Source organism: Seriola lalandi, unplaced genomic scaffold (genome assembly GCF_002814215.2).
Source record: "Seriola lalandi dorsalis isolate HSWRI2012SDOR001 ecotype SW California unplaced genomic scaffold, Sedor1 jcf7180002054767, whole genome shotgun sequence".
Classification (NCBI taxonomy): Eukaryota; Metazoa; Chordata; class Actinopteri; order Carangiformes; family Carangidae; genus Seriola; species Seriola lalandi.
The window spans coordinates 2138641-2156911 of NW_019525320.1; the positions used below are offsets into that span (position 1 = coordinate 2138641).

General features: G+C 41.2%; 2 protein-coding genes across 3 annotated transcripts; both read right to left on the bottom strand.

Annotated features, from left to right (window-relative positions):
• Positions 1-622: 622 nt before the first annotated feature.
• Positions 623-10061, bottom strand: tnnt2a (troponin T type 2a (cardiac)). The gene is made up of 16 exons (XM_023425222.2): positions 9906-10061; positions 9707-9776; positions 9485-9495; positions 8830-8844; positions 8416-8480; positions 7187-7241; positions 5829-5864; positions 5516-5540; positions 4786-4849; positions 4049-4165; positions 3865-3942; positions 3666-3776; positions 3476-3585; positions 3200-3290; positions 3059-3099; positions 623-876 (listed from the first exon to the last, which is right to left on the bottom strand). The coding sequence occupies exons 2-16, from the start codon at positions 9742-9744 to the stop codon at positions 843-845; spliced, it is 891 nt and encodes a 296-aa protein (XP_023280990.2). The 5' UTR covers positions 9745-9776; positions 9906-10061; the 3' UTR covers positions 623-842.
• A 344-nt stretch (positions 10062-10405) lies between these two features.
• Positions 10406-18271, bottom strand: lad1 (ladinin). Of its 2 annotated transcripts, XM_023425209.2 has the most exons (14): positions 18125-18271; positions 17204-17374; positions 16369-16696; positions 15127-15200; positions 14057-14228; positions 13605-13691; positions 13162-13205; positions 13034-13076; positions 12609-12658; positions 12445-12511; positions 12179-12313; positions 11747-11836; positions 11110-11223; positions 10406-10917 (listed from the first exon to the last, which is right to left on the bottom strand). In XM_023425209.2, exons 1-13 carry the CDS (start codon positions 18160-18162, stop codon positions 11125-11127), a joined length of 1398 nt encoding a protein of 465 aa, XP_023280977.1. In that variant the 5' UTR covers positions 18163-18271; the 3' UTR covers positions 10406-10917; positions 11110-11124. The 2 variants fall into 2 exon arrangements, with proteins under 2 accessions (XP_023280977.1, XP_087035117.1); XM_087178991.1 differs by lacking the exon at positions 13605-13691.

Genomic DNA, 18271 nt, shown 5'->3' on the forward strand with positions numbered 1-18271 from the left:
CAGCAACTCCACCCTATGACCAGGTTTGTGTGCATCTTTAATTATAGTGTGCCTAATCAACTGAGATATGTTCATATGTTGGGAAAAGTCTCACAACAAATTCATCAATCATATAAAACCGCTGAATGGAATTCTTGTTTCATTACAAGTTGTAACCTTTCCAGCATATTTACCGTCACATCCCATCCACACGAGCGACTTAACTGGTATTTCATTTTCCGTATATGCGTGTCTGATCAGAACCAAAGATGTTGTCACATAAATTCACTTTGAGATGAGTTTTTTGATACAATAGAAGTTGGAAGAGGGATATCTTTTTTCATAATGAGGGTTTTCCCACCTGGATTACGAGAAATGATTCATCCTCTTTCAGACCTCTGCGTGTGTGTATATGTATATGTGCATGTGGGTGCGTGTTAGGAGGAGGTCTGGGCGTTGGCCCAAGGAGCATCACATCAGTCACAGTCGTGTCAGAGCCTGTCTATGAGCATGACGATGTCTCTTCCTGTCTTGGCTTTAGGCTGTCTGCATTCACGTCTTGACTGTACTTCAGATTGATTTCACTCAGTAAACAAACACATGCACCTGCACTAAAAGGCCTGACAGAGTAAGAAGCAAGTGATCAAACTGAGATGGTTTTATTTACACCATTAAATACAGAATATCTAATCATTCAAAGGATGGGGAGGAAAAAAGAGGAATAAAAGAGTGAGAAGAAGCTGGATAACTGGCTATAATCTGTACTGCAGGTGGTGGTTTAGGGAGATGGGTGGGACTAGGGTTTGACGCAATGGCTGCAGGACAGGGCTGATGGTGACACTGCTCACTCAGCATTTCAGCATCTATTTCCTTAGGCCTCTCTTGCTCCTCTTTGATCTGTTGAAAATAAAATAAGGGTCACATGAGGCAGACATCAGGCTTACTTGTTTCACCACAAAAAGCAATGAGAAAGCTGACATTTTCAGGTTGCAGAATCCTCTACAATCCATTCCAAAAATAACAAAGCAAGCAGCGCACGGCGAGAGACATACACAGCTGCTGCAGAGCTCCTTTAGTGTGTCTGCAACAGGTGTGACAGATGACCTGCCTGCCTCGCTGCCACACCCAGGTATTCAGCCAGCACACCCAGCTGAAGTAACAGTGCCTGGAGGGGGGGGGGATCATGAGCTTTTGAGGAGAGGAGAGCTGGGCCGTGACAGGGAGGAGACAGGGTGGGGTGCTTGCCTGGCTTCAAAATGCCTTTCAATTAAAGATGAGTGCTCAAAGGATCCACTGTGAAAGCACCTGATGGTATTCCCTCAACACAACCATATGAAAAAGGACTCATGCAGTTGCATGTTGTAATCAGTTATAGTTTCTTTACAGCTTATTTGTGACTGTATTACATGTATTCTGTATTGTTAGAACTTGAATTACAAGCCATAATTACTGGTTTTTCTCAACTAGCCATGCAAGTTTACTTAAACCTTTGAAAAGCAGGCCTGTGCCTGAAACTCTGAGGGACATTTGTGCAAAATTTGTCAGTTTGACTTCAGGCAAAAATACAAGCCTGGTTCATTAGCCTAACCTTAAAGGCATGGCCGCGGGAGCTAGAACTGAAGTGATTACTAACTAAATATATAACTAAAGACTATAATAATAGTTATTTGCCATGTGTTCGGTATGTGCATTGTAATGGGCACTTCTTGTTCTTTAGTGGCTTGCTTTGGCAGCGTCTGCCTGTGTCATGACTGTCACCAGTTAACATGGATGTGTCATCTAAACTTTAAAATGCATTAAAATGTGTGACACAGTAAACAAGATGTATATGTGTAAGATACAGAGCTTGCAGGACACACTGGTGGCGTACTGCGATAAATGATTAATTAATGATTATATTCCTGTAGCGCCGCAGTTCGAATCCTGTTGCGGGCTTTCATTTAAGTATTTATATTTAGGCCTGTAAGTCTGGTATTACTGACACGGATATATAATGACACGGATAGTCTGGTATTACTGACACAGATAACTTAGTTATATGCTTAGTTTTATCTCGGCGCGCTTTACAGACACACAGGTAGACCAGCTGAGCTGAAAATGACGAATCTGCGAACGGGATTTGGAGCACAGGAAGTGGGATATGTGAATAAATATCACCAGATAACATGACCAGCCTCTCCAGCCACCCGGCTTCAATTTTCCGGCCAGACGTTTGGAGAAAAAAAACTTTAAGCCTTGCATTTAGACCACCTTGGTTTGCTAAATGGAAGGTGCGTCATTACGTGGCGAAAAAATCTTTTAAGAGGCAGCGGAGGGATACCGGCTGATTTTAGTGCCCCTTCACCTCCCCCGGGGATCTGGACCCAGGCCGTCCTGATGGCCACAGGTGGATTATTATAATTACTGGAGCATATTGCCTGCAGCTCAAGGTAAGTTATTTGGTTTAAGCTGCCGATGAGCAGTTTAATATTTAGCTGTCAATTACCTTTAACATCACACTGATGTAACTTTATTGAAAAAATGTGGGCATGTTCATGGCATATGTTCTTGTGTGCCATGCACAATGGGCTTTTAGATATGTGTATTGTAATGTTATGCTTTTATTGTGAGCTGTTATTGTTTACTGAGTCCTCTCTTATAGAGCTGGCTGCTGTTGTTACTGCTGCAGCTTTTGGTGTGTGTGTATTGTTCTAGGCCCATGTTGTGTTTGTAGGGGTTGTATTGTATGGCTTGGGGTAAAATGCTCCTCCCACTGCAGCACCCAAGCTGGGAGCCCTTGTCTTTTACTGAGGCCATTTCACTTGACAGGTGGAAATAATGGTTTTGTGAGCCAGGCCACACAGACCGACACATTCTGCACAGGAACAAAGTGTTGATAGCAACACCATGGGTAAGGAGCTGATTCGCCTTCTGCTGGGCGATTCAATTCCTATAAAGGGTCCTGCAATTAGTCAATTAGTTAGACCATGTACATGTTCTGTGAGCAGGCATCCATGTGGGTGGTGCATCTGTGAGAAAAATGTGTGTGGCGTTAGAGAGGGAGGGAGAAAAAAACTTCTGATTCAAACTTCATTCTCACGTTTTCTGATGATCGCTGACACGATTCCTCAGCACATTAATCTGGAACAAAGGAAATATGCAAATATTACTCTAATGACGCCGATCATCAGATCGTGTGTCTTCAAAGATATTTGTTGTGTATATTTGCCCGCACACACACCTCATATTTCTGCCTGGAGAACTGGTACTGCAGTTCAAACTTCTCTGCTTCCAGCTCGTACATCCACTCCCACAGCTCATTAGCTTTGTCCCTGAGGGACGAGGGAAAATTACATTGCGTTTTTTATGTAGAGGGATTATTTTCATCACCACATGTGTATCTCTAATTTCCCTTTGGGATTAATAAAGTGTGATTTTTATCTTCACACAAAGAGTGTCCCTTACTTAAAAAAATGTTTTTGTGTGTGGTATAATAACATGATATTTCTCCACCTACTTGAGTTTATCCTGGTTCATGTTCTCAATGTCCAGAGATTTGCGTCTTTCACTCAGGATCTTCTTCTTCTTCTCTCTCTCAGTCTGCCTCTTACCGCTCCGTTTCTCTGTCTGTGGGAAATAATTCATGCATCAAGTCTACATCTTTAACCTTTTTAAAAACCCTGCAAATAAACCCTCCAGTTGCTCACCAACTTCTGCATGTACCCTCCAAAGTGGAGGCTGGTCAGGGTTTTCTTCTTCTTTGCATCGTCCTCTGCTCTCCTCTTGGCCTCCTCCTCCTCCTTACGGGCTCTCTCCTCCTACATAAACATGGATTGAGAGAGGAAGCAGAAGTGAAATAAAGGCAGCTGTGTAGATTATATTATAGCAGCTGGACCGGGACTCTACCTCAAGACGCTTCTGTCTCTCTTTCTCTCTCTCGCTGCGGATTCTTTGCTGCTCTGCACGCTCAGAACGACGCTTCTCCTGCACAACAAATGATCCCATTTTTAACAGAACTTGAAACAAATCTTAATCTTTATGAGTGTGTGAATAGGTTAACAGTAGATTAGACATGCTATTTGGCACTCACAATCCTCTCCTTGAGATGAATGAGCTCCTCTTCTTCCTTCTTCCTGCTTTCAAAGTGAACTTCAATCAAAGTCTGAAGCTCCATCAGGTCCTTCTCCATCCTTTTACGATGTATGTCCTACAGAAACGGGGATATAATGTCTGTGTTTCATGCATTTCCACTTTACAAAAAGACAAGATACGCATATTTGTTATTGGTCTTTTTTTATGCTTCCGCACCGGCGACAGCCAGAGCCGAAGGCGTATTGTTTTCGGGTTGTCCGTTCATATGTATGTACATCTGTCCCATTCTCATGAACACGATATCTCAGTAACGCCTTGACAGAACTTTGGCACAAATACTCAAATACTTTGGACTCGAGAACGAACTGATTAGATTTTGGTGGCTGAAAGGTCAAAGGTCAGTGTGACCTCACATAACACTATTTAGCCATTACTAAAGACTTCACACATCAATTATGGCAAATTTCAAACAAATGGTTAATGTATTATGTGACTCTGGATAAACATGTATCTGATGTAGTCTGAAACAGACAAGCATACAAGCGCGAGGCAGTAGTTCTAGTTTCAACTTCAAATACGAACTCAAGAACATGTTTAATATTGACATACAGTATCCCAGCCTAACATCTGGTGATGTTTAAAATGATATGATATATTTTTAGGCAGAAACCTATGCACAGTATGTACTGTAAGTAAACAGGCAATCCTCTGTTCTCATCTCGGTTTGAAACTCACATCAAAATCCACCTTCTCTCCATCTGGGATCTTAGGTGGAATGAGGTTTGGCATGATGAATGGCCTAGAGTTTAAAAAAACAAAACAGAGAGTACAGTGAGTTAAAGGGTAGAGTAAGAAAAAAATGTGATTAAAAAAGGAAAAAAATCATCAGTCACTGTCACTGTGGATGTCAAATGATAATGATTATAATTAGCAGGTTCAGCCTTGCAAAAAAATGTCCCTTCAGTCAATGTATGCATGTCTTTGCCTGTAAATGTACATGAAGCTCAGAGGCAGATGTACATGATGCTATATATCTATACGTTGTTTGACACAAGGGTTGGGTCTACATTTTTCGTTAGGCGTGAGAATTTAGTGTCGGGGTGATGTGAAATGATTTGGGCCACTCTCATATCTGCACAGGAAATATGAAAATAATTATCAATGGATTACTATGATACTGAAGCAAACTCAAAAAAGTAATGATACTCAGACGAGTTCTGAAGTTATAAGGAGCGTTTTCCCCATTTTCAGTCTTTGTGCTAAACTAAGCTAAATGTCTGCTGACGGTAACCTGCAGATTACCGAACATACATGAGAGTGGTATCGAGCTTCTCATCTAACACGCTGCAAAAAGGAACAAATCATTTCCCCAAAACACTAGAATTAGTTCTACAATAAATTTTTGCTTTCTAGAAAAGTCCTGTAAGAATAAATGTGTATGTACATGTCCATGAGTGTTACTCACTTGAATTTTGGTTTGGCTTCCTCCTCTGTGGAGAAAGAAGAAGAAAAATAGAAAGAGAAGATGGAGATGAGCTTGTCCAGACAACACACACACACACACACACACACACACACACACACACACACACACACACTCATATCTCATAATAATCCTACAAGGAAATGCCAGCAAGTTATGACAATGGATTCAGTGATACCTGTTTATAACGGCTGAAATTTTAGTTGAGCTGAAAGTTGATCTGTGTTTCATTCTGATCCAAGAAAAACAGATTCATAATGTGCGGGCATTCATTTCAATGCAGTATCAGTATTACCTTCTCCTTCTCCATCCTCTTCTTCCCCTTCTCCATCTGAAACCAAAACAGAATGCTTAATAGCTTTTACGTGTTTGTTACTGTGTTTCAAAAGAGTAAAGTAGAGTAAACTGTAGTGATTTACTGCCAACAGACAAAGTTATGTCGGTGTGCATGAAAAGAAGAAGACAGACCAAAACAGATCACTGGAAGAATTATGTACTGTTACCTTGTCTGTCTTGGGGTGTGTCAAAATTGAAGTGTTGCATGCGTCGTTTATCATTAATAGCACCCTTGAGAGGTGAGCGTTGATCTAGACAAACGTCTAATAATAGGCATTATGCCGCAAAGAAGGTATGGCATCTATGACCTCTGAATGATACTCAACAAACAACAAAAGCCATAAAACTTTGGCAGTACTTTTTACAGCAGCAGGATTCTAAGTGGTGTTTTTTATTTGAACGAGCTAGGCTACGGCTAGCACCTGTGTGGGGCTATACTTAGGCAGAGTGCTGCTTTGAGCTCAGTGCTGATGTCAGTATACTAACATGCATACAATGGCAATGTTAACACGCTTAACAGGTGTGGGTGTCAGCATGCTAACGTTTGCTGATTCGCACAAAACATAAATTACAGCTGAGGTTGATGGGAATGCAGGTAGGTTTGCAGGTATTTTCGATAATTTGAAATTCTGTGGAGCTAAAGGAAAAGTCAAGGGATCTCCAAAATCAGTCAGATAAAACATCTGGGGACCTGGGTACAACATTTGATGGTAATCCATCAGGTAGTAATTGAGATATTTCAGTCTGGACCAAAGTGGCGGACCGACCCAGATTGCCACCCCTTGAACAACACTAGAGGGTTGGCTTTAAACCGAACCGGCCGTAGAAACACTGTATTCACAAACCACTCTGGCGAAAAAGTCACTTTCTCCTGCCTATTGTTTGTGACACATCAGCTGAGAGCTCACATGTGTGTCATTGGGCGTTTGGACATTGAAAGCATAGATGAGAATGAATCATGAATGAGAATGATCATCCGTGCAGTTTCAGGTGAAGAGACAAGAAAAGGGAGAGAAACGCCTTGCTCTGATCCTGAGTCAGCGTCTTGTGTGACTAAGACAGAGACAGTGAGACTTTAGAACTGCACACTGTCACATACCAAAGCGAAGTGTGACTGAGATAGCATATCATTTCCCGCCCGTCTGTCTCATGCTTACTGACAGAGTAAATTAATCATCATTACCCTGTTGTCAACACATAACACCACACTTGGGGATTGTCTCCCTGAGTAAATGCTGACAGGTTAATGACACTTGACCAAATATCTGTGCTCAAAAACAACCTGGCAACGGTGTTTTACATCGTAAAACCGCTCACCTTGTTCTTCACTGGGCTCCTCCTCTGCAGCAGTTGTGTCTTCTTCCTGCACGGCCTCTGGAAGAGAAGGAAGTTTTACAGCAAGTACTGACATTATCTCGACACTCACAGGGTGTGATGTTGACACACTGCCACACTCAAACGATCGCTCTTCATCATCAATCATGTAATTTTTCACGAACTGTGCCAAAGCTAATTATATGCTGTTTTTCTTCCCTCTCTCTTTTTCCCCTCATTACTGTTTTTAAGATTTTTGGAGGTGTATCCACATTGTGTTAGTTTGGTTGATGGATGCATGGACTCTGTGGTCTATCGACTCTTGGTTTGTCCAAGCGCTATGTTAAAAACACCTTGCAGAGAGGGACCACGTGATCAGTACAGAATGAGCTACCCTCCTCTGGTATTTAAAGCAGAGAACACTCAAGAGCTGGTGAAGTGGTGTGTGTTTGTGCATGTGTGTGTATTTGCGATGCCGCCAAACTCTCTCAGCCCCTGACTTGAGGTCTTCAAGCTCATGTGATAGGGAATTTAAAAACAAAATTGCACCCATGAGTTCATGAGCAGAGAGAGAGCAGAACTATCCCAAATATATGATCCAGTCAGGTGGCACTTTCCGAAATATCTCCATTACTGACAGCAAAACAGAGGCTGACTTTGATAGCTTTCAATGCCAATGCAGAAAAGTCTGATCAGTGATAGTTGTAGCTATGAAGGACAAAAACTGACTTTATTAAAATAAATAAACACATTAAATGTATTTCTCTACATTTGCATGTTTACATTTGCTATTTCTAGATATTTCCTTATAGTTATGTCTGTATTTCAGTGTCTGTATATATGTAAATATATATATGGTAGAAATATATTTCTTTATGTGTTCATTTGTTATTTAATTGGTTATTTAAGCATTTATTTATTTATTTTGTCCCCCATTGACACAAATCACCTTGGTGTGACATTGCTTGCCAAATGTTAATTGGATATTATTAAGTATTATTTCTCATTAATACTTGGGTATTAGAACCCAGAATAGTATGCAAGAACATTTTATTTATTCTTCAAATTGAATTTTGAACCACAATCTTTATGACCAGTTAGTGTGTCATCACACTAGATTGTCACTGTTTGAAGAGGAAAAAATTTCACCAAAATCATCCGGACAATTGCTGTCTATGGAGTATTTCCAGCAAATATTTTCAGCCCAAAGCTCAAGCAGTACCTTCCTCTGCCTCCTCCTCCTCCTCCTCCTCCTCCTCTTCCTCCTCCACCTCCTCCTCTACCTCCTGCTCCTCTGCTGAGCAAAGCACAGATCTTGTTAGTTCAGCCAGCCAGCTAGCAGAGCAGCCAGCAGCATTCAGACACACACGAAGAAAGGAATAATAAGCAAACAAACTTCTTTGAAAGTTTGGGGAGATAAAGCATGACTAATTTAAACAATCATTCAGGAATGTCAGCCATAACTATCGTAGTTTAACCACAAGCAGCCTGACAGTCGGGACAAAGCTCGTCTGCCACGCCATCTGTTGCTCTGGTAAATGGCATTTTGATGTTATAGAACAATGATAAAAAACCATTTGTGGATGACACAGAGCTTCATTTACACCAGCGCTAAAGCTGTACTGTGAAGTTAACAGGTTCCATACCTTCAGCCTCCTCTTCTGAATCAGGCAGCCAGGGAGATACACATATACAGAAGGAATTAACAAATGTAATCACAAACTGACAAATGTGGTTTATAGTAACTCATGTTAACACACACAGCTACTTTTGCTATAATGCCACTAATGATAGAGGTAATTACAAACAAAAGAAGCAGAAAGGAAGCGGGAAATTACCTTCCATACCCTGAACAAATAACTCTTTTTTTTTTTTACATTCTGCAGGTTTTCCAAGAAAAATGTAGCCACTGCAATCTTTGACTCAACAGGGAACACACTTTGTGTTGCACTGCGATAAGCCTCAGACATTAGGAAAAGAAAAAAGCAGACACCCTTTAATTTTGTAGAGCTTTACGTTGCTCATTCACATTGTAGATATGACATGTCCCTACCTAAAGCTATGGAAACTGCATGCTGAGTTAACAAACTTCACTCACAGGAGATATAACGACCATGCCTTTACATTCCTTTTAAATCCAGTTTATACTGTGTGAAGTATATTATAGTATCAGGTTACTATATGAAGCTCAATGGATTATGTAAAGAAAACATTTGTCTCAACAACATGCATTTAGTTTTAAAAGTAGAGTGTCTGTCAGGGTTGATAGTGAACATAGTGAGTCATGAGTCGAGTTCTTACCTTCCACCACCCTGTGAAGTTCAAACACATATATGCATTATTATTATTTTGACCCGAGGCGCAAATGCATATGATAGCATACAGCCGTCATCACAGTAGATGTAAAGAAACCGAAAGGTGTCTGTACTTGTACAGTTGTATAGCAGGGTGTACGGTGTATTCAAGCAGAGACAGTTTCTCTTTTGTGTGACATGTGAAAATAAAAACGAGGTTCAAACCTACTCCTCATACTCCTCCACCACTTCCTCGTTGTCCGACATGGCAGCGAGCGTCCAGGTGTGCCGCAGTGGATCTGAACGTTAAACAGACGCCATAAGTTCTCCTTAGAAATCATGTTTCCCCTTACACTCTGACCACTTCTTTACACTAACGTTTTACAGTGCACATAGTTTTATCTTCTTGCACAATCAGTGACACTTACCTAGAGATCAGACGGACTGATGGAGAAAGAAAGCTGATGGAGAGACTCAATGTGCAGCAGAGGAGAGGTGCTCGCTTTTCTCTGACAGGAACGTGAGGTGAGGTGAGTCTCAGAGGGCAAGGGGACTGACTGCGTGCTGGGGAAAGAGGCTTTAGGACCCCTTGTTGTGTTATTAATAAACTTTTTAGATAGCATGTACTCTCCATTATCACCACTCCCAAAAAAGGCCGCTGTGTGTGCACGGCTGTGGGGTTGCAGTGCCAGAACGATCCAGATAAGCCTGCAGCTCTCAGACAATGATTCATGCACACGCACAAAAACACACAAACACAGGCTGAGGCACTTAACCATGTATGGCATCTTGCCACTGACAAAACACAGGCGCGCAACTCTTATCTACACTCGCCCTCCTCTGAGATAGGTGATGTACAAATGCATTTTACGACCACACGCTGTTTCTGTATTGTGTGAGTGAGCAATTAAAATAAATAGCAGACATATGTAGGAAAACATTTTTATTCTTTAGGCAGTCAGCATCTTGCCCACAAACAGATTAGACAAAAAAACGTACAATTAAAACTCCAGAATTCCCACTACCGTTATTTAATAAACACGAGCTTTAAGACCTTCACCTGTTTAAAGTGCTTGAAAAAAAAATTACACAAAGTTAAGGCAAACGGTTGAAGAGTTTTAAAACAAATATGTCACTGCCCTTTCTCTTTTCTATCACTTCCATTATCTCCCGTATACTTTGCTTTTTACTCCTTCCTTCCAAGCCTCCTAATTTTAAAAGCAGATTCCTCACCTTCAGTCTTTTAAAGCCACAACTCGGCTCCCTTTTTTTTTTTTCCTGATTCTCTCATCTGTTCCTCCTGTGTGCTTTGGCAGTGACCAGAAAAAAAAAAACCAACAACAAAAACTTATAAAGCCTGAAGAAGCAATCAGTCAGTCATGGCATCCATTAATCTTCTAGTTCTCGTTGTCTCCTCTCGCTGCCGCCATTTTCTTAATCCTGTGAATAAGGGCACAGAAATTATTACTCGAGAAATACCTTTTGATTCCATATTTGTTAATAAAGTTATGTCAAAGTCGTTGACAGCTTTAGATCTGCTTCATTTAGATGATGTTACAACTGTTTTCATAGCGTCCAGACAAATAAGTATCACTGTATGTTACTGTGATCAGTGTGGTGCAGTAATCCTACCTGTTGGACATGTTTTCACTTATAGATTTTTCCAGGGCTGGCCTTTGAGACACAGTCCTCCCCTCTGTTCTCGAACAGGCTCTTCTTACTGGTGATGTCCACATGTCTCAAGTCCTATAAATAGAAAATAGAACAAATGATCACACTTTTTTCTAAAAGGAAATCAACCCCCGACGCAGCAGTAAAACACCATATACTCCGTATACATAAAAACAAGATGCGCTTATATCTGATATCCCTAAGATGAATTTCTCTCTGAAAATTAACAACCACAAAGATCTTGAACTTATTTGGAATTATTCAACTATTAAACTTTTTTCGCAAACTTCTGAAGTTAAGGCAACTGGATATCTCTGCTAAAGTCTCTAATCACCACAAGTCAACCGTCCCCCATAACAACAGAAGAGAGTCAGAACGAGGATAGTGATAGAAAATGACTGTGAAATGTAAAACTCATGGAAGGTAAGCAGCACAAACAGATCAAAAGCATCCTGCTCAGGACACTGAGGCGCATGTAACTGAAAGAGTACTGCTGCCCTCTAGCTGCTTCTACACCTGCTTAACTTTTTTTTTTTACATGATGCAGTTTCAGTAGATATGCTGCAATGCAAATAGCCTGAGTAATAGGTGACTGTACAGTAGGACTGTGTGAAGGCCCGGCTTGGTTGGACTTGTTGAGCCAGCGGTTGATCCGGTCCGACATTCCTGATGCGAAGCTCCTGAATTCCTGTTAACACCAGAGATGCCAAATAATTAGAGCTCATTCGTGCTAATAGTAACATTACATGTTAACTGAAGTTGAAGTTTAACTATTTTATAACTATTAATAATGTGTGTTTAACAGTTTATAGCTACCCTTGTAAACTTGTAAAAGTGTTCCTTACTCAAAATCCCCTGTTGTTATTATTATGTTTATTTGTTTCATTTGTATTATTTTATATTGTGTATTTATTCATCTTCGTTATATTTACAGTATGTCATTTTGAATAGTATGCCTACTGTGTTTTGTTGTCATTACTAAGAATCAAAGTGCATCTAATGCAGAACATGAAGTGAGTAATGAGTTTACCTGTCTGGAAACTCCAGGGCTGACGGGGGCGGCTTCCTGCTGCTCCTTCTCAAAGAGACCTCTCTTCCTGGACACCTCCTCCAGCAGGAACAGGGTCCTCTGAGTCACGTCTGGAGATCGCGTCATTTCTGATTTCTACACAAATACAGGAAGCAGAGTCCAGAGAATACACCGTGGGTAATATTGACAGTTGATGACGAGGATAATTGTTACTCTTGCTGCATTGGAAGGCCGAGCTGTGATGTCCTGTGTGCTGAGAGTCTGACCTGTGCAGCCTGAGCCAGTCTCTCCATCTTCTCCTGGATGGACCTGGATGAAACCCTCTGCCTAGAGCTGGACCATCACAACATAACGCACGTAAGCACTCGTCCGGCTGTACTGACTCTTTAACTGAAATCAAACTAGAAATGGAACAGAAAAACCAACTCACCTCCTCGTGAAAGATGATGGTTTGTCTTCATCTTCATTTTGGTCCTGGTCCTAACCCCAGGATATTTAATATGAGATACGCTCTAAATCATGTATGTGCAACTTTAAAACAAATGGCGTTCACATCTTTATCATCTTTTTTTTCCCGTCTATTCTTTTACAGACGTTAAAAGAATATCTTCATGTTTCAGGTGCAGATGTGATGAAATACAGTAAATCTCACTAAGAAATTGGAGCTGAGAAATAAGCCTGAAATTTACTGGAGTGATTATTTGATCATTTATAACTGTTTGCTGATATTCAGTTTTGTGCATTATTTTAATGATTGATTAGAGTGCTATACAAAATAACTGGTTATAATTGTTACTATTATTATCATTATTATTTTTCAATTTAACATCAGGTGAACGTAAATTCTTATCTTACTGTGTTGGATTCGAACTTCTTGGTGGCCATCCTCACACTCGCACTAAAACAGAACGAAACCATTTGCATTTAACTAAAGGTAAACGGACACAAAGCGACTCGAAGTAAAAGCAAAGATGTTTCCTTACCTCCTCTGCAGTGGTGCACTCTCTTCTTCTTTCTTCCTCATCATCTGTGGAGGACCAAGAGTGAGACAAGCGTGTGTGTGTGTTAGCAGACTGTGCAGCCGTCCAAATGTCAGAAGCTCATGGCCAGCACAGTCATCATCCTCTCTCTTGTGATGTGCTCAGGTTGTTAACAAAGGAGCCAGTCAGCAGTCACAGTTGGTAAATATTGCTTCAGCTATTAGCATAAGCCCAAAGCTTGAGAGGCACAAGCAAATCATCCTCAACTGATAGTCTGACATGTGATACAAGATTAAATCGTGTTTTTAACAGTCAAATAGGCAAAAGTTAATGTTGGCGTTTCCTTGGAACAACATGTGCATGCATGTTTGTGTGTGTGTGTGTGTGTGTGTGTGTGTGTGTGTGTGTGTGTGTGTGTGTGTGTGCGTTAGCTTGATGTGTGTTACCCTGAAAGATATAGTCCTGGAACTCTGTCTGACGAAGGCAGGTTTGGTCGTCTGTTGGTGGTTGGAGAAAGAGCCATCCTCACTGGTCTGAGATAAAGTAAAATAACTTGAACTTCACTGCTACACACAGACGTGACTGTTCCCAGTCAGAGGGAGGTGCAGGTCCCTCTGAGCATCTCCTCTACCCTTCAAAAACCTGACTATATTTCAGCTGCAGGTTCCAACTATGGAGCCAATACTAGGTTGTTATTATTGGCTCAAAGAATGTGACTGTCACTCGTCTAACACTGGATGGTGCTGTTGTTTTATCGAATTAATAAGCAGCTGCGTCAGCGCTTTGCAAGCACTTTGACAAGCAAAACATGAAGCACAGATAGTTATGCTGTAAATTATGTCATCTGACAGGGCATTTATATATATGTGTGTGTGTGTGTGTGTGTGTGTTAAACTACCTCCTGTGTGTGTCCGTTGTGAACAGGGCTTTGGGCTCCTCTGGGAGAGGGGCTCTGACAGGGCGAGGGCCAGTGTTCCCGAGGTGACAGGGGGGTGGTTGGAGAGCAAGGACTCATGGGAGTTGTGCGCCCGCTGAAAGAGGGACTCTTGTCGAGTGAGATGGACACAGAACTGCAACAGCAGAAACGCAAGTGAGCCAAAAAGGTCAGTTGAAGACGTGCATGAGAAAGCAGCCAGTGATCCAGGACAAACTCAGAGTAAAGCAGCAGAGTATTAAAAGTCTTTACTGCGACCTGTTCACCGGTCTGCTTCTGAAATCTCATTTTTGTACGATCTATCTCTACTCCTCTAGGGCTATTAAAGTTCAACATGTCAAAACACTCTTGAACAGATCATAACTTTTTCACCTCTTAGACTAACAGGCTGGCAACATCATTAACCATCATATAATATAAAACAAGCTCATGAAATCTCTCTTTAGGCCAGGCCTCTGTTTTTGTTCACAGAGGTTCAAAGAAACTCAAGCAGCACAAAAGTCAGACAGGAGGAGCCAGAGTCACAGCAGGACATCGTAATGCTTTAAACCAATAAAATGATTCTACAGAGAGCCAGAGAACTGTTATCCCAGCTTTTAAGACAATATTTTCACCTGCTATCTTGCCAGTTGATCATGATAAGACAGAGGTCTGTGTGCATGTGAGATTGCATTAAACACTGTATATACTGCATTAATACCGAGGTTTATTAAATTTCCAAAAAACATATTTAGAATTTAGAAATTTGAACTCTCAATCTAAATGAATATGTCTTATGGATTGGTTTGTAAGCACATGTGGTTGCCTTTATAAGGTTGATTATTTTAAACAATAAACTAATAAAGTATTTTACATTTTACTTTGGTTGCTTTTTCATCAGTACGACACTGTTCTCTGCCGCTGTGTAATTAGTTTCCTTGTGGGGAATCAATAACCCTTATCTTATCATTAAAAACTGTTTGATCTATATTGGGGATTAGCTCCCAGTCACTGCCAAGCAAAAAGAAGAACAACAGAAAGTTCTGCTTGTTAACCTGACAAACTTGCGAGCCGGGTTGGACGATGGCTTGGGATCAGGGTCTGTGTTCGGCGACTCGCCGTTTTCGTGCTAACAAAGAAACATAGAGTAGAGACAATCAACATGAGCACACAGCATACAGGCTTTTGTACAGAGCCACCTGAGACACACCTTGCATTACGTAACGTTGCGCTGTTATGGCCTTATTTGCAGATACACTGAATTAGAGCCACCAGAGAGTGTAATAAAAGATAAAGTTCAAATTACGACCTTAAACACACCTTATCAAAGTTTTATAGATGGTTTGCATGCTCTATTGATTCGCTGGAAGAGTGTAAGTCCAGCAAAATGACAGGAGATGAATATACAAACAGTATTTGCCTCCATTTCCTCATATTGTATTATTATATATAGATATATATTATCTGAGTAATGTACACTGAGTCTTTCCATGTTGACAGAAAACATAAGAGTAACATCTTTTCCTGAGGCGACAGAAGTTGGTTGTTGTTTTAGAATCTAGAAAAACATTAACATGACTCTCTCCGTGTGGGGTAACAGTTAACTGTGATTAACCACACTGCAGGGTTACACTGTTGTTATGACTCAGTGAGGCATTCATAGCTTGAATTTTGAGTGAAGGTCTGTTGACCTTTTGTCTAACTGTCTTGACAAAGGATTTGTCTGTGAAGTGAAGGAACATCCTGGTGAGTCACTGCACATCATTTTTAGAAATGGCAGTGTCAGTCAGTCCACCACTTTGGTCCAGACTGAAATATCTCAACAACTATTGGATGGATTGTTATGAAATTTTGCACAGACATTCAAGGTGCCCAGAAGGTGAATCCTAATGAGTTTTGTGATTTCCTGACCTTTTGCTCTATCACCCACCAGCAGGAAAAGTTTTCACTCATCCCATGAAATATTGCAACATCCACCACAGAGATTTGAACAAAACTCTGTACAGATGTTGATGGTTCCCAGATGATTTACCCGAATGACTTTGGTGAGCTTCTGACTTTTCAACTCGCGCCGTCGTCAGTTCTAAAGGTCAATTTGTTCAATACTTTCGTTTATTAACACATGCTTGCAAAACTAATACTCCTATCATACCCTCCCATCAGCCTAAGTTGTACTTTGTGATTTGTTGTGCTTGTTGTCATATGATAACCATATAACCATAACTTATGGTTATAAATAAATGGCAAACTGTTTCTTTTTTGCTTTGCTGCAAGGAAACGAGTGATTCCAGTCTTACTTGTCTGTTTGTGGTGTTAGTGCTGCTGCTGCTGCTGCTGCTGCTGTTTCTGCTGCTAGGAATGTAAGAGGCTGGCTTTCGGGGTGGTTGTGGTTTGGATGTGGTTTTCACAGAGGGAATCATGTTGCCCTGCTCCTCATCCAAGTCTCCTAGTAACTCCACCCTGGCGTCCCCTCCTCCCACTCCCACTCCTCCTCCTCCTCTGCTAGCCTCCGCTTCATCCTCCTCTTCCTCTTTCTGTCTTCTCAGCGTCTCCACATGTCTCATCCGCCGCTTTTCGTCACGGACTCGCAGCATCTCGACGAAGTCCAGCTGAATTTGCTCCGCACTGGAAATAAATACACACGTGTGAATGACCGGTACGTATATGATGGTTCATCTCTGGAGAGAGGTGGAAGGACCTGTCTGTCCTGTGTATGATCAGGTTTCTTTAATGAAAGGCTCTACAGTTCCTTTCTCTCTTTGAAGACTACTTCTGCTCCAGGTACTCAGCTGGAGGTGTGTTTGACAGCCTTTCATATTTTGTATGCATGATATCAGGTTATTTCCATGTGTTTGAAAAGCATACAGATGACATACTCCCATAGGGCAAAAGTGTAAGAATCCTCTCTCTCTGCTTCTGAAATCCAACCACTGAAAGGTGGCACCATCAAAGACCTAGCAGCTTCCCTATGGCCCTCTTACATAGCAGAAACAAAGAGAAAAAGAAAGCTGGAGAGAATAAAACAGAAAGAGATATAGATGTAAAAACAAGCAGAGAGAGGAAGAGCAGAGAAAGTCTAGAAAGTCTACAAATCAAGCTCTGGCAAGTATGTTACTAAATGGTGAGAATAACCTGCTGAGGCCCTGGGACTTCTCGCTTGTGGAGTCCGTCCCGAAGGCGCTGTCGCTGGTGGTCGCTTCTCTAGGTGCATCTGGGTCAGCGGTGCTGCTTGAGCCCTTCTCCCTCCTCCTCTTCTCCCTCTCCACCTCCTCCTCGTCCTCCATTGTCCACTGGCGTGCCAGGCTGAGGGCAGAGTCATAATGCGCGCAGGGGAATATAATAATCGGCAAACGAGAACATAAAACAGAAAATGAAACAAAGGCCTGAAAAGAATGAAGATTCACATGGCGATCAGTCAGACAATCAGTCTGCTTTCATGACATGAATCCAGGGAGCTGCTTGTTTTGGTAATTGAAAATCAGAGATTACAGTTACAATAACTGTTACACAAAACCTGCTGTACTTGTTCATCAACTGTTTTACTAGCAAAGTCACAGTTGGCCTCTTGTCTAAGCAAATATAAATCAACTATTCAGTTGAGTACTAAGCATCATGTCTGGAGAAAACCCAGCATTTATTAGTGTATTGTTGCAGGCAATGCAGCAAAGGGGTGGTGTTATTCAGGAGTAAGACGTTTTAAGTAATCCAGTTGTTTCTACACTTTAACTGTGACATTAGAGCTTATAATTCGAACATCAAAGAAGAGGTAGAAGTGCCTGTAGCAACATTAGTATATTAGTAATGACACCAAAGCAAAAAGAAAATAGCACAATGGTATTGTAGGCTCACTTGGCTGCTGACTACAGATAGTACAAAGATAATAATAAATTATTATATATATAATTTTTACTCAAGACAGGATGCTTGACTGCAAGAGAGAAGTCAGATCAGTGAATAAAGTTCAACTCCACAATGTCTACTGCCAAAAAGCAGCAGCTGCAGAAGGTGTCATACTCTCCGTAAGAAAACTCAGAGTGCCAGCAGTAATCTTACCTGGACAGAGCCGACCAGTTTTTCCGACTGATGGACATGTTGGACCAAACGGAATAGAATAAATTAAGTTTCCAGGTTCACTTCACTCACAGACAGGAACAAGTGGACTGACTGGCACTCTGAGGGAGGCAGTCAAATAACAGTCAG